General features: G+C 24.1%; 1 protein-coding gene across 1 annotated transcript; it reads left to right on the top strand.

The window, feature by feature from the left end:
* The first annotated feature begins 131 nt into the window (after positions 1-131).
* On the top strand, positions 132-6,885 carry LOC112600698 (inositol-tetrakisphosphate 1-kinase-like). Its single transcript, XM_025347997.1, has 9 exons — positions 132-779; positions 3,917-3,941; positions 4,367-4,456; positions 4,517-4,661; positions 5,885-5,977; positions 6,037-6,080; positions 6,165-6,327; positions 6,389-6,625; positions 6,688-6,885. Exons 1-9 carry the CDS (start codon positions 676-678, stop codon positions 6,849-6,851), a joined length of 1,065 nt encoding a protein of 354 aa, XP_025203782.1. The 5' UTR covers positions 132-675; the 3' UTR covers positions 6,852-6,885.
* Positions 6,886-17,855: the final 10,970 nt, after the last annotated feature.

Raw genomic sequence — 17,855 nt, 5'->3', positions numbered from 1 at the left:
ACACACACACACACACACACACACACACACACACACACACACACACATATACACACACACACACACACACTGTCATTATAATACGATCTGCGATTACACGATTCGTTGTGAATCATTTAGTCGTTATCACACCGTACTACCGGAGTATCATCAAGATATTACATTTATTTTCATACGTATTATCTAGTTTTTCATATTATTATTTTGTTATTATGTAAGATATTTACTTGAAATTTGCATACATAATCTTATTATGGTATCATACATCATCACATATGTATATATATAATATATTATCGTATTTTATGTATAGTAGAATCGTGATAAGATTGAGAAAAAAAAAAGTGAAACCATAACTATATACTATACTGTGCGAACGGTAAATAAGCAAGCATTAGGTAACGAATAACAACGCATACCGCATATGACACACGGTGATGGGCGGTAAACGGCCTTCGAATCTTAATGCAGTTGTTTCTCAACACGTATTTTTCTGGTAAAATAATTGAAAATAATAATAATTCGTATTCGGCCCGAGATGACGAATGAGTGTGTATCACTGCCACATTTGTGTGTGGACATGTGAATCGAGCGCACGCGACTTGCAGTGTGTTGTTGATTGAGGAAGACGATATCAGAGTGTCAATCTAGACATCGTCTTGTATAATATTCGTGATGAACGAAAACGACAAGGATCCGTCGTCGATGGTCATCGGATACTGGATGTCCGACAGAAAGAGCCAGAAACTCAATTGGATCGAGTTTGGAAAAGTGTGCAGGTTAGATGAGTAGTTTTTAAGTGTTTACTTAGTACATTTTTGTATGTAGCTTTATATCAGACCCACATTGAAAAAATGTTTCTGTGCTCGAAAATCAGAGTACAGTCATTATTACTTTTTAATTTAGGTACACATTTTTTTTTATTATCTTACAAGACTGTATTCAACTTTTACTTAAATAATTGTTAGTTGATAAACTAAATTCAAAATTATTTTTGGGCTAATATAATATACTTAATAAGAAGCAAACTAATTGTACTCGTGCTTACTAATTAATAAAAATAAATTAGAAGGATCATAAATAGAATTACTTATATCCACAATTAATCAAAATATTATTCTTTTCAGTGTATTATAATCATTTGTTATTATTTATACTTATTTTCAGAAATAGTTTAAAATAAATAGTAGTTTCAATAATCTTAATTGTATTTAATTTTTACTTAAAAATAATATATTTATAATCGTGTGCAGACATTATCAGCAGGATAGTCACAGATAAAGTTAGTATTTAACAAATATTCTCTTAGGTCTGAAGTAGTAAGATTTTTTTAATTACTTACCATCAAACGCATTTATTACATACACAAGTCTCAAAAAATAATAATTAGTTATAATTTTATTACCTATATTATTATGTTTCATATTATCAAGTTATATAAATATATAACTACATAAATATATAATCTAAAATAAAATAACTTAAATAAGTAGAAATCATTTTATTACGATTAATAACCATATTCTTTAGTTTTTATTACATTTACATCTTTTTCATGTTCATCCTTGATATTTAAAATTATTTAATACTTATATAAGTATTCGTTAGACGTTTATGTAGAAAAAAATCAAATAATTTTTATCTATGACTTGAAAAATATTTTTTCTTTAAATATAGAAGTATATTTTACCTCTTATGTTTCACAATTAAGACATTAAATGCTTTGAAATTTATATGTGGAATATTTTAAACAATTCTATACATTTTCCAACGTAAAACATTCCAATTCTATACATTCCTATGCTATTGAGACTATTTTCCCTATGGCAGGATGTCACATGGAGGATGAGTAGAAGAAATAATTTTCATTGGATCTTGGTATGTTCTCTCACTGAAAAAAATATAGAACTAAATTTATTTTTATCAATTTCATTAGGTATAATAGATTAGTTAGTAATAGAGCTATTTAAATTTTATTAGTTAATATAATTTGTTTATCTTATATTTTTATAAATTGTTTATCTCACTTTTAATGTACTTATAGTCTCAAATAATATTCTATATACTATGGACAATATACCAGTTATGCCAAACTTCTAAAAGTGAATTCAGGCCAAACTAAAATATAATGATCCCTAGCCACTAATGTAGCCACAAATCTTCATTTTACTTTGTGTAACAAAAATAATTTTAATATTTTACCTCTTAGTTTAATTTCCAATTGATACATTGATAACATAATGCATTATTGTTTATTATATCTAATTTAATTTATGTAATTTGTGAAAATGTGTAAATATTGTCCAAGCTATTTTATTAGTAAAAATATTAATACAGTTTTTATTTTTTGTTGGCTATTAAGTATATTCTGATATAAATTATAGATTGGTCTGTAAGTCATTTATTAAAAAAATGATCAGGCTCATGGCTTGATATAAAATTAAGATTCGGCATCACTGTTAGAGATAATATTTAGTTTATAGATCTATGATGTCTAGTGTCTACATAGTCTTAAATTAACTTTGTTTATAGTTATTAAATTTACTATATTATTAACAATTAATTTCATAAAAATTTTACAAAATATTATATTATTTGTGACAATATTATTTATTCATATCATGGAGAATAACATATCAGTTACATTGTAAAATAGATAATATTTAAGCTCTTCTATAAAAATACTTAAGTCTTAATAATCTAGTTTTCCGTGGAATTATAAGAATTATATTATATATATAAAAAAAAGTGATTAAAAAAACAATAAACAACTGTAAAACGCTTTGTGTTAACAGCTTATAAATAAATTGATGTAAGTTTAATAAAAATAAATTAAAACGGTTTACTGATCTTTTTGTGAAATAGTAAACTTAGGAATTTGTAAAAATAGAATATTTTTTTAATTTTATATCCAACTCATACTGTAAATAAAAATTGTTCAAATACGTTTTTATAATAATATTAAAATATTTCCAGATATTTTTCATAAGTAGATAAATTAAAAAATTGTATTATGAGTATTTCAATATTTTTTAATTAAGTGTTGCTTGATTTATCAATGCTTTAATAAAAACAGCAGTGAAATACATAATATATAGTGACTGATGTATAAATAAACATAAACATATTTAAGTACTTACTGATTAATTAATATTCAATGATAAAAAAATCAAATATAGATTTTAATAGTTAAAATTTGAAAATTAATATTGTAATGGACATTATAAGTAATAAAAATACAATTATTTAAATACCTAAACAAAAATAATTTATTTAAAGGTTTTAAACAAGTATATTTGTTTCTGACTTATGGCCTTTTATGTTTCAAATAAGAATAAATTATTATTTATAATTTGTTTATGTAGTTGATTATAAATGTTTGATTAAAAAATAAATATAAGACAATTAGTTAATTAATTAGATTGAAATATTTCGTATCATATTTATATAATTTTTTTAAGCAATAAAATGTATTTTAGTTATAAGAATATAAGATAATAAATAATTTTTTTTTTTACATTTTTAGCATGAAAATTATTTTACATATACATATAATTGAATATTTTAATATTAAATTATCTATCTGTTCATAAAAAAAAAAAAAAAAATATTTTACTAGAAGTAATTATTTATTTTAAATATTTTTGTGTAACTATAAATATTTTATTTAAAATAAAGTCAAAACTTTATATTATTTTAATTTGTTATAATTAAAATATGTCCTATACTTAAAATCTCTTTTTATTGAACAGATTAACATTTTCATGTATGCAATTAATTTCCTAGTTTAATTATTATAACAATATATTTTATTTAATATGTTACTATTTTAGGTATTTTATTACTTAATAATTAATATCTAAAAATATAATGATGCAGACAATTAATAGAAAATATATTTATTTTTTTTTTGCAGACAGCATGGATATGAATTAGTGAAAGTAAGACATTTTATCATTATTTTAACTTATGTTTTTTCTAAAGAAATGAGTATTTTATTGTTAGTAAGGGGGTTAGGTTATTTATACAGAAATGTACGTGACTTAGGTGTATAATGAGTAAACTTATTTTAATGATTTTATTTATTTATTGATGTTAAAACTTAACTAAACTAACTTATAGTTAAATCTTATATGAATCATTTAGATTTTAAATAATTGTGATTTATACTATCCTAATGTATGTTATGCCTGGAGCAAAAAAGTAAATTTTTGCTTCCTCCTGAATGGAGGACTATTTAATTTTAATAATAATAATAATAACATATTTTATAATTTATTTAATTTTCAAATTTTTTAACATAATCATTTTAAACATTAAAAATATTAAAAATTTTAATAATAGAGTATATTATATTGTTTCAAAGTTGGATCTTGAAAAATCGTTAGAAGAACAAGGACCATTTGCAGTAATTTTACATAAACTTACTGAAATAATTGCCAGAAATGATGAAAAGGTATGTCTATATTTTTGTTATATTTCTCATATTTTATAAATAATTTTATTTCATTTTTAGGCAATTCAAATCATAGGTAGAATTGAACAGTATATTAAGGATCATCCAAAAGTATTAATCATTGATCCATTAGATAGTGTCCGTACCCTGCTTGATCGCTACAAAACATATAATGTCGTGTTGAACACCACCTTGAACAATATTGGTACACCAATATACAATTATTATTGTAACTAGGTATTTTAAGTTGTCTAAATTATTTTGGTTCTCTCACACTAAATAGGACCTTGACCTGGGGCTTATATGGTGTTGTAAAAAAAAAAATATAAAGAGTATAAGTAATAATGACATTTTAAGAGGTTTGTCTCATGGTATATTTAAGTATGGCACTTTACACTGCTAAAGTGGTACTTAATATAATTTAAAAGTATAGTTATATTAATATATATTTGTGGAAGGTTTCATGCTACTTATTATTTTGTTTTGCTTGGGAAATAGCTTTATACTGAAGTGTTCTTCACATTCATTATTTCCCATTACAATTACATTTGCCACTTGAGCATATGTTTGTATAGGACATAGTTGACACTGTGCTGTAAATGCTGATTGCATTAGAAAAATGGTGATTTAATGTCCTTTGACTTTTTAGTTCTTTGTTTGATTTAGTAAAATATATTACAAAAACAAAATACTAATTTATTTATTTTTATTTAAGTTAACACTTATATGAAATAGGAAGTTAGGTGCCGTCTATTGCATGTTGCATGAAAATCAAAGCATGAAATCTGAAATAAAGGATTGTCCAAATGAACACTGATGATAAAATTCATTTTTATTTTTATTTCATGTTGGCATTTATACAATTGTCAATTTACTGTTATTATATTTTAAGCCAATGTCCCATATGCAGATTTATTAGTGGTGATTTAAGGTTTTGCCAAAACTATTTGGCTAATTGCCATTATGCTTTTATGTTCAGTTGCAAATCTTTTATTTTGACAAATACATGGCAATTATCTGTAGTTTTTTTTTGCTGAACATTTTTTTTTTCAAAAATCTTAATTAATTTAAGTTATTATTTTCTGTTTAATTGTTTAAGTTTTCATATATATCACTTTTTCATTACAAAAATATTTAGTATTATTACAGTTTAAATACTTTACAATAAAGTATTTAATTAATTGAATTAATCACTGAAATGTTATCTGTATCAACTAAGTATATCATTACATTTATCAAAATAATTAAAAACATGACTTAGTGACATCAATAATCATCATAATTAATACCTAATGTTTCCCAGTCAAGGCCTAATTTTTGTTCAACATTTTATTTTAGATTAAACAGTTTTAAAACTTAATATAAATATGTATATTTTTTTTGTACGTTGTAAACTTTTTTTTATTAAATTTTAATTATATTTATTAGATGTTTTTACACCTACATTTGTGGAAATTCTGTCAAACAATGTAAAAGAGAATATCAAAAAACTAAAAAATGCTGGAGTCACATTTCCATTTAGTAAGCTTATTAGTTATTATTGTCTGAAAAATTTAGACTAAAACATTGATTTATTTTAGTTTGTAAGCCGTTTGTAGCTCAAGGAACAACTTACTGTCATCAGGTAAACTATAAAATAGAACATTGGAATAGTTGTACTTGGACACAATTATAATTATATTATAGAGGTGTGTAATTTATTTTTTAGATGTCTGTAATTTTTAATGAACGTGGTGTAGCTGATTGTAAGCCTCCATGTGTCGCTCAATCATTCATTAATCACAATGCAATTTTGTACAAACTGTATGTGGTTGGAGATCATTATCAAATGGTTGAGAGACCATCATTGAAAAATTTTTATGCTTCAAATGGTAAGAGTATTTGTTTGAAATCGGTTTCTTATTTTGACTTAAATTATTTATTAATTTATAGATGACCGAGATACAATTACTTTTGATAGTCATTCTGTGTCTAAATCAGATTCAAGTAGCGAACTTAGTGTACTTGACCCTTCTGAAAGTGCCAAAGGATCTTCCATAGATCCAATCAAATTGCATTCTATTGTCAAAACTCTTGGCAGTTATCTAAACATGTCTCTATATGGTGTTGATGTTGTTGTTGAAAATGATACCAATCGGCATGCAATTATTGATATTAATGCCTATCCTGGTGAATATTCGTGCTTATTAAAATTTTAATTTTAATTATAATTAATGATATTTTTTTTATAGGTTATGATGGATTTCCAGACTTTTTTGGAAAACTTATAGACTGTGTAATATCTAGACGTGCTCAATCGGTATGCTCTAAAGCATATTTTGAAGACTCTGGGTTTGATACTAGTGATTCAAGCGATGAAAAAAAATCTCGCGCCAAACTAAATTCAATTAATTAATATAATTAAAACTGATCAATTAATCTTTGCCTAAAATTTGTATACTTGTTTTTTGTGTATACATTTTATATTTCGTCAATCTGATTTTTTAATCTATTTGATAAGTTAAATGTATTGTTAATACTTCTATTAGTTTTCTAAGTATTTTTTAATTATTGTTTTAAAATCTGAACTGTTCATGTTGCAGAACACCAAGATTATAAGATAATTAAGCTAAAAATAACTGATAAAAAAATATTTTTATACATATATATTTATAATAAATTAAATACAATTTAAATATGTTTTCCAGTTGAAATATATTTTTCAAACAATATGCAGGTAATATGTGTTTACTCTATGAGTAATATTATTACTTATTGACTTTTACAAGATATTTTTACAAATTACAATTAATCATTAAATTTTCCTTAATTCATTTGTTGATATTGGTGTTGTAATATATTATCAATTTTATTTTGATTATATATCAAATCACCTGTTAAAAGTTCTTATCTATAACTGTCAATTAATATTTAAAATTTAAATTTAAATTTATTATATAATGACTAATAATTAAGGCAATTTAATAGGTACTTACATCAGTATAATATTTGTGCTAGAGTTAACTCTTGACATTGTCAAATTATATTTAAAAATTGAATTGAATTAAATGAATATATACTTATATTTATATATATATTTAATATTATGCTTAAAATTTAAAATCTTAATAGTGTATTCACTATTAATAATTATCCTTTATTGTTTATTTCTGTATTGTTGCATAAATAAAACGTTTAAGGTTTGGATTCAAAGGTTAGTCATTCTTCCTTTTCTATATTCTTGGGCTAAGTATTATACTCTGTTAATAATTGTTCATAACATTAAGAAAGTTACCCTGATCATTTATTGATTTATGATCACAAATCTATGACATAATTATAACAATGTATAACATCAGATTTCTTGAATTTAGATACATATTATCTTTGAATCATTTTTGCGCTAGTGAAAATTTTTTTTGTAATATTTGCAAGATAAATAGCATTGTTTTAAAAATGATATTTAAGACAGTATATGTATCATTAATAAGTCTGAACTAAAATAAAGAGTCAGTGACAGAAGATGTGAAATTTTGAATGCCGAAAATCTATAAATCATACTGGTTTGAGTGTTTGACATAAACTGTGTAATCGTGAAGATGTAGGTACCTAATCAAGATGATACAGATTGAAAAGTGTAGATATTACAGGAATTATACAAGAGAATGTATTTTATAGATATTTTATAAGAAACCTCTTAAACAGTACGATGAGATGACAAAAAAAAAGAAAACTTGGATTAGGATAATAGACCTATAATATATATTGTAATTTTGCCATTTTTAAAATTATGGATATATCTAACAAGCATGAACAGGATTTGAAATTATATGACAGTCTCTATTTTTTAGTGAATCCTTACGAAAATTGTGTAGACTGAAATTGGAAGTGCTCACTACGAATTTGAGAAGTGTGTAATAATGAATAAGATTGTCTTTTTTTTTATGTGATTGTATAAAAGTGTTTTTCTGGAACCAAGTCGAGCAAGACTGTTTACAAGAAATCAAATAATTAAATAATTTTAAGCAATATATTGCCCTACATATTATGAATAAAGTATTTATTAATAGTTTCTATTGTTTTCAGATTATATTTCATAAGTATATTTCCTTAGTTTTTAAAATAAAAATAGATTGGTTGTCACCAAGCTATAATATGAAAATGAATCACAAATAAGAAATATTACTTACTAAACAAATTGTTGATATTTTACAATAGATTATAATGACATGGGAGTGGTGTAGTTTGAAGTGAGTGTGGGGGGGGGTTATTTCACGTCTCTGTATCGTATATTGTATATTTGTATATGAAAAAATGTAGATATATTACGATTTTTTATGAAAAATAGGGGTTGATATATGGTAACTAATTATAGATTTTTAACAAGCTTTCGATAATTTTAATGGACAGCAAATTTTATTATATGTCGTATAGTTTATATAGAAAAGTAGTATTTTGTAAATTTACTCAATAAATATGATAGGTGTTTAAAGAGTTTACATATTATAAAATTTTGTTATTTTTTTTGTAGGTAGGTACAAGTAACAAATTATAATAAAATTGCTTTATAATAATTGAAGTTATTACAAGGCCTAACTGCTGATTACCATGCATAGTCTATTTCCAATAAGCTTGAAAAACAGCCGGCTGTTTGGAAAAATAATAAGTATCTACTTAACTAGTTCTAAAACGGGCTATTTCATTACAAAGAGCCTAATATTTTTACAAAAACTAATTTTCTATTTGGCCTATGGAATATATATATATACATGGGCGTAGATAAGGGGAGGGGTTGGGTATTCAAACACCCCCAGAAATTAAAGGTAAAACTGAATAAATAATTCATATTTAATTTAAATGTTTTATAATATTAATATAGACTTAGACCAAAACCCCCTCCGAAAATATTTCCTACCTATGCCCATGTATATATACATACAGCTTTCAGAAACTTTAGACTACCTGAAAAACAATAGTTAACACTGTTAACAGTAATTTAAATTTGTGACTCGCAATGTTCATACCTGATAAAAGTTATCTCACTATAGTTTGAAGTGAAGTCCAGATTAAAACAAAGGGATGCATTAGAAAAAATAATTGGAGGTATGCTGAAATAGATTATAAAATGAAACAGAATGGGAAAACAATCATGACGGCTTAGTGGCTTACATATAGATGATATTATAATATTAAGAAAAACTAAAATGAAATAATGAGAACTATAAAATGTCTAATCTATTCCAGTAAAAATGTAAGTTTAAATAAAAATAATTCAATAGGTATTCCTAGGAATCATTACCAGACGTGTTATAAAAAATCAAAATCATTACCAGACGTGTTATAAAAAATCAAATCAGACCTTAAGTTAGAACATATTCCTTTGAGCAAATATAAATTTTAAAAACCTGTGAATATTAACTTACATTTGATATTAATCAACGAATAATTTGTATAATAAGATTCGTATAAGTAGGAATAATAGGTGTAAGTGTGTAACAAATTTTCCATGCCAAAAATATTTAGCTTTAAGATGTTATCAAAAACTCAACACTTTTAATTTATACCCTGTAGCAATGTACATATGATGCAAAAGTTGATCCATCACCTATGGAAATGAAGAAAAATTACTTACATCTGAAGAAAAGTTTTGCGGAAAGTGCATAATATATAAAATAAGTGTACCTATAATATTAAGTCTTTATATGTATTATACATAAAATATAACCTAACGTAGCATACAATATAATATTTTTCCACAGCATGGAATAAATTAATCATTTATTATGGCAAATGTGTTAAAAATTATGATTAAAAAAAAAAAAATTATCGACGAAGTTTCTATAATAAAGTATTATAATTGGTTGTTTAGTAAATGCTTAAGAAAAATACGATTACAAAAAAAAAAATGATATATATTATCATATATTATCTTATATTATAAAAACGGAGAATACTAAAGAAGAAAAAATACGAATTAAAAAAACTATACAATAGAACCTAACATTAAATAGTATCTTAAGACATAAAGACAGAAGTAAGCTGATCATATTTTATAATCTGATGGAACTGATGGAAGCATTATTTGAAATGTACTGTTTAGATTGTTTAAGAGCCCAACCTAAAATAAGGTATAATATATTAAAAATTAATAAAAAATAAAACTAATAAATTTTAAAAATTTTAAATGCTTAAAATTAGTCTATATTTTGAATTTTTAAAATGTAAGGGAAATTAAAAATAGAAGAGGTTACAAGGTTTGTGATTAATATTTTTTAAATTTAAATTGCAACTCATCACTTTTGTTTATTAAAACCATTCGTCAATATTTATATTTAATAATATCCATTTCAGGAGTAGTTAGATGACTAATGTCTATACTACATATATGACGTATACTTTAATCGATCTAGGAATCAGTTGTTGGATTAGTACGGATGTAGTTTTCTTAGAAAATTATATTTTACAGATCCTAGAAATATATTACCTGCGTCCAAGCATACCATAGTGCGTAAGTATAACATTTGAAAAAAATTATTTATGGCCCAAAATAATATAATATCACAGAACAATATTGTACATGATTTCACTTGAGTATAACATTGTTTTTGTGGGCAGTATTAAAACCACATAAGTCGCAGAATAGAAGTTGAACAATAAATCAAATTAATTATTATATGATAAATATTTAGTGAAATTTATTATGATTGAATAAGTCCATAGAATGGATTGTTTCTATGGACGCCTATGGGGGAGGGGAAAACTAGCTACCATTTAGAAAAATAACATTTATTGATTTATAATTAAAAAATATTACCATTGTATTATCAGCTGATGACTTATGAGTAATGATTAAATTAAATGAAGAAATTTGCAGTTCTTATTAAAATAAATTTGATTATATTTTATATTCTACTATTTTTTCCTGAACTTATTAAAATCTATTTTAAATAATTAGAAATTGTATAATATACCAATAAAAATGTTAACCTTACAAATAATAGCAAAATAATAGTATGTGTTTTATAATTAAATGTTTAAATAATACCACATTTTTATTTAGCTTAAATTTGAGATTTTTTTATTTTAACCCCTCCTCTCTTTGAACTCTTTGAAGTGTAACTTATAGGCGCTTATGGTTATTACACCTACAAGTATTAAATCGATCAAAAAAAGTATTTTATAGTGTAATGTTTTTTGCTATTAGTCTTTACTTTATGGTCTAAGTTCTACTACTATTGTATTATATTATTATTATTTTACTATTGTATTATGCTAATAATATACACATACTACACTAGACATATTCGAGATTCCTGTCTTGTGGTCTGTTGATCTATAAAAATCAATTGATGTGATAAACAGTAATTTAAAAACAGTTTCAAACAATTTTTATTATTTTATTGTACCTACGTATTTTAAAAACTATTATTTAACTATTGAAACTTGAAAGTTCGATTATTACTTAAATTATTATATTTAAACTTAATACGATTTTCAAAAAAATAAAAATTTAGATTATAATTGTATAAGCTTATTAGTATTAAACATTTTAAAATTTTTTCAATAATTTGATTTTAACACTTTTTTTTCTTGTTCAAAAATTTTGAAAATAGTTTCTTCTACGTTTTTCTTATAGAAATTTAAAAATACCGAGTAATACGTATAATTAGTTTTTTGAAGGTTTTTAAGGTTTTAAAGTTTAAATGTTGTCTCAAACTCTTCAAAACCATGACATTTAGCAAATTCGTTGCTTAAATAATTTTTATAATTAACCCTTCAAAAATATTAATTGGTGACCCCTGGTCAATGGTACACTGGCTAAAGCTATTAAAATATCTATTACTAAGTAACAAATTGACACATATTTCACAATTATTAACAATTTATTATTATTTAAATAAAAAAAAAAAAAAAATTTCATAAATAAATTGAGTAACTCATTTAAGAGTTATATTTATTAAATAATGTATCATTTACAAATAAATAAATACATTTTTAAGTAAAGAAAAAGATTTGAATAAGTGTAATGTTATGCTTAAATACTCAAAGGAACCTAACCAAAGTTAAATATTATAAAAAAATATAAAACTATTTTAAGAAATTTTGGGTTTTGGTATTTAATTTAAGATAATTTAAAAATATTTGTTTAAAATAATGTAAATACTTATTTATCATATTATAACAAGTTAGCAATAGGCAATAACTCATTGTTTATAAAATATATCCAAAGGTGTTTTTTTTTTTATTGAACTTAAGCCCGACGACTAGGGCCATTAGCTGTTGTAGGGATTATGAACTGTGGGTAGGGGTAAGGTTGGTACAGTAGGTTGTTTTTACGATTGTTATGGTTGTTACGGTTAATAGCAAACACGTGTACGTGTAGCAAGGTTTTTATCCACTATGAGCCCGGGTGCGGTCACCCATCCGGGAACTAGTTGCTGTGGTCGTTATTTACTCCCAGTTGCATTCCGAGACTGGTAGCAGCCAACGCGCGACGCCAAACCACTAAAGGTGTTAAACATTTAGTTTAATAATCATTTATTTGTTATATGGAGGTTACCTAAGGTTAACTGAGTACACATGGCTTAAAGTTTACATTTAGGTTTAAATATTTTTATGACTTGTCTCCATTTTACGATATATTAATATATGACATTTCAAATTTTACGATAAGAATAATTAATTTTACCCTGTAATTTTTAATATTAGAGTGAATTGATCTATTATAAAATTTGAAGGTAAGAATATTATCCATGGCCATAATCCGGTTTACAGATTCTGAACAGAGCGATAAATTTATATAATTCACAATCATGTAATTTTTAGATTTTGAGTGGAGCAATGAATGTATTAATTTTACAATGATGTATTTTTTTTTTGGTGTCTAAGTACACAATAAGTTGTTAATAAAATACTTTGAGATTTGAGGATGGTTTTTGATAGAAAATTGGATCTAGTTTGTATTTTAGAGAGGTTAAAATTAAAAATCTCAATTCTTTTTTTATAATTGGAAAAATCAAACAAAATAGTAAGGGAAACCAGATGAATTGACTTCATTTGCAAGTTTGTTTTCAACTGGATCTCTTAAATTTGCATTATCCGTCGATTAATGTTCTGTCGTTATTTTTAATCAACGGGTGTGAACTATTTGTGAATTCCGTGTATGTCGACCAATGAAGACGTGGCATTGTTCTTTTAAATTCTTTAAAAATCAATACTATATAATCATCATGGTAACAAAAAATTATTTTTATTAATTTTTGAATGTGACTCCCTGCCATAAATAATAATTTTTATTCTCAATTTTAGCGCCCCCTACCTGGTTCAATTGTGAATCTAAATCACTCACTCCAATACACGTAAACAATTTTTTCAATATTAGTTCAGTCGTTTATTATGAAGATTTTAGATGAATACACATATTAAAGAATTTTGTATATAAAGATTTTTTGTACATGGTATAATTTTCAAGATATTTCGATTTTTTTCTGTGCTATTTATTAATAATTGAAATTTTTAATTTTTTTTAGCTTATTTTTAGAAATGTTAATAAAAATGTACGAATGAGTAAGAACGTTTGAAAATTTAATACAAGATTCCTAATAAATGGTTTATTATCTAATTAAAAATATCGCAAATTTCAAGTCGCAATATTTTTTTATAAACATTTAAATTTAGAATTATGATAAAATTTGTGAAAATCTCGAAAAATAAAAGTTATTTTGTTGTTGGAAATACATAAAAAAATTTTTTGCTTAAATTTAATATTTGAAAATTAAATAAAAGGTTCTTGATAAGTTTTGCAACCATAAAAAAAACTACTGGAAAATTAAATTAATTTTTTATAAGCAATAATTGAAGTTCAAATTTTTACAATATTGGATATTCATTTATATAATAACGATATAAATTTAAAATTTAAAAACTATTTATTTATACGATAAGTATAACGATTTTCATTATTTTGTTATAAATTATAAACATTATTTGTGAGCATTTAAAATGTTTACGTATATTATGTTATCATCAATTTTGCTATACGCAATAAAATTTTTTATTTTTTTAAGTTATTATTATCTATTTATAATGTGAATCTATCTTTATTGTTTCGTCGTTAGGTAAAAAGATATATATATCTATAAAAATTATAGAAAAATGTTATTACATTTGAGTTGTATAAATTGATATAGTGTGATAAATATATATATATATATTAAAACAATTAAACAAAAATAATAGAATAAATACAATATTTTCGAAAATAATTATATTAACTTACCTTAATATTAAAAGTAAAATAAATTACTTTATTAGCCATTATATCAAATAAAAAAAACATTAATATGTCATGAAAAATACTCAGTAATATAGACTGACAGACTGTTTCTGTTCAGAATCGTTTTTCGTATACAATGATATATCATTGAATAAAAATTTTATACATCCATAATAATAGTGATCCACTCAATATTTATTGTACAGCAGAACGATACTCATTCGAATACCTCTTTAAAAATGAATTTTGTTTTATATCCGTCATCACTTTTGGGAACAGTAAAAATGCTTAGATTTTCAATGACTACAATAATCTTTTTTGGTAGGTACTAGGTAGTAAATATTTTTAAAAATATTTGCAGTTGGTGAACCATTTTCGTTCATCAACGATTATGTTACAATTATAAAATATCGTTTACAATAATATTATGGACATTAAATTAAATTTAGAATATTTTTATTTTTATTTTTCTAGATTAGTTTGAAAAGTACTGTGTATTATTTTCTTTTCACCGTCTAAAATACTATTTAGATTCTTTTTGTTACCAGAATCCACTCTCTAAGTTGAAGATTAAAGATCTAATATCTAATGTCTTCGAACTCGAAAAATAATATAAAAATAAAAATAAATAAATGTATGAAAAACTTACATAATTTATCATAAAACCTATATATTTATCGCTCTGCTTAAAATCTAAAAATCTTTAAACACCTAAAGGAAAGTTTAAAAACATAGCTTTAAAAAAAACAAATTAAACAACCATATTAGTAGTTGTATATTTCTTATTTTATGTTTTTACTGTTATTAGTCGTGGTTTATTATATATTTTTAAATTTCAGTTAAATAACGAATATGGGAACTTAGTTTAAAACATTTATTTCTGTGTTGTACTTATTTATGAAACGATGTTTATTATTTTCATTAAGTATTATGGTAATTGAATTGTGGTGTCTTCCAAAAAATTAGGGTTTAGAGGCTAGTTATTATTATCTGAATTGTACTCTCTGTGGATATGAGCAGATAAAATAGTAGTTGATATTTTATACAAGAGTCTAGACGAGGAATGCGACCTTGTTGACGCCAGACGGTGGAATTTGTTTTCTTCCAATTGACATTTTTACAGTCTACCTATAATAGGTATATGAATAGGATAAAAAAAAAAAATTACTTACCAAAGATTTTGTAAAAGTTGATACAAAACACGTTTTATCAAATTAATAATAAATAATAGATAATTACATTTTACATATTAACTAATTACACAACAAAATTATTTAGTAGGTACCTACCCTTTAAGTTCTCTGTAAATTATGATACTTAACCTCAGTGTAGTTTTTATATTTACGTCGGGTCGTAAACTTGTAACTAAAGTATTTAAATAAGTTAATTTTAAGTTAAACCTCTACTGAATAAATGTTTCAGTACTAGGTATACTTTGGTCAGAATACGTAGTAAATTATTTCTTTATTGGTTAATTCATATATACTAAAAACACTTAAGAAATAATAACATTCTTCTCTTATATGGGCACACAGCTGAATCTATATATATTATAATCAATTATATTTATCCACAAAATAGTTATTTTTTTTAGTACCTAGTGAGTTTATGTTAAAGTCACTTTTGATTTGTAGATTTATGCTAGTTTTTTTGTAACTTAAAATATAATAATATCGCATAGGCGAGTATACAAGTAAGTAGCTAGTTTAAATATTTCTTACTAGGTATATTCAGATATTCTTAAAATTTGGAAAATTTTATTTTAGTGTTATATAATAAAGAAGTGAAATGCGAATGGTGAATATTATGAAATAAAAAATGTAAAATATTCAAAACACTGTAATAATATGTAAGATAAATCTTAACGTAAGGTTAAAAACATAATAATAAAATATTATTATAATGAATAATAAAACAAAATTGTTAATTAATAATTATTTTTTATTTAAGAATAAACCAAAAAAATATATATAAATATATACTTAATTAACTATAAATATTAGTATATACATATATATTTACAATAACAAATATGTTTATAGTGTCAAAGGCCATTAGATGGCATAATTTAATTTATAAATATTTACTAGGATTATAGTTTAAATTTGGTTTAGATTTACTATAGTAGGCCATTAACAAAAAATTATACTTAAAATTAGTTATTAATGTTATTATATATTTTTGATCAGGTTTGGTCTTAATAAGAAATTAAGAATATTTGTATGATGTTGCACGGGAGATTCTGATATATCATGACAGGATATACTCGATTCTCTCTCTCCCTTTCCATACATCCGGAATTCAAAGATAATGTATTTCGCAGTGAGTTTTCGCAGCTGTAATTTATATGGTGGGGGGAGTTCTTTTCTCTTCATAAGTTATTGGTGTGTGATGTGTGTATCCTATTCTTATAGATTAATGGAAGTCTCTTGTTTTCTTGAAATGTTCTCAGGCAAGGGTAAGTGTTTTTTTTTTTTTTTTGATTTAGTTTAATATAGTTGAAATTTTTAGCCATTTGCTTAACTACTGCTTGTGTGCATCTTCAGCTGTCAATTTTGTTATGTCCTGGTATGTGAGAGCGTTGTTGGATGAGTGGGAAAGTTTTTCAGCCTTCCCAGTTCGCTTATATTGCCTTCTGTAGTTCTGTACATCACAGCAGTACCGGATTTAACTACTGTGCCGCTATCTAATCTAATTTAAATATGACAAAAATACTGTAATTCTGGGTGGTGGCAACTACGTTGATAATACTGGAAAGGCTCCAAAATTTTTGTCTACAATTTTATTTTGGAAACTTGATGAATAGGTTCTGAGTTCTGACAATTTAAAAAATGTGCAAGGTTTGATATAATATGTCTCTTAACTTTTACAAATTCGTAAAAGAAAAATAACATTATGACGCAAATTTATCGCCCCTAAAATATTGCTGTTGTAAGCGCACATGCTTATTTTGTTTATTGGGAAATATGCTACTCCATCAGTGGTCGAAGATTTACAAATATGTTATACATTTGTTTATAATATGGGCTCTAAATTTTGTTTTGTATTTATTTTATTATATGGTGGTTTCAAAATTCCATTAGTTTTATATTAGTTTCATGAAAAACAGTTATAAATAAATTTATAATTCTTTATAAATATATG

The sequence above is a fragment of the Melanaphis sacchari genome, unplaced genomic scaffold (assembly GCF_002803265.2).
Source record: "Melanaphis sacchari strain LSU unplaced genomic scaffold, SCAv2.0 Contig66_pilon_pilon, whole genome shotgun sequence".
Lineage (NCBI taxonomy): Eukaryota > Metazoa > Arthropoda > Insecta > Hemiptera > Aphididae > Melanaphis > Melanaphis sacchari.
This window is presented reverse-complemented; position numbering and strand designations above follow the sequence as displayed.

Coding starts and splice junctions, on each gene's coding strand:
- LOC112600698 (XM_025347997.1), top strand. CDS start 676: ATGAACGAAAACGACAAGGATCCGTCGTCGATGGTCATCGGATACTGG. Junction 3,942..4,366: donor ATGGATATGAATTAGTGAAA/GTAAGACATTTT, acceptor ATTGTTTCAAAG/TTGGATCTTGAAAAATCGTT. Junction 6,081..6,164: donor GAACAACTTACTGTCATCAG/GTAAACTATAAA, acceptor TTTATTTTTTAG/ATGTCTGTAATTTTTAATGA.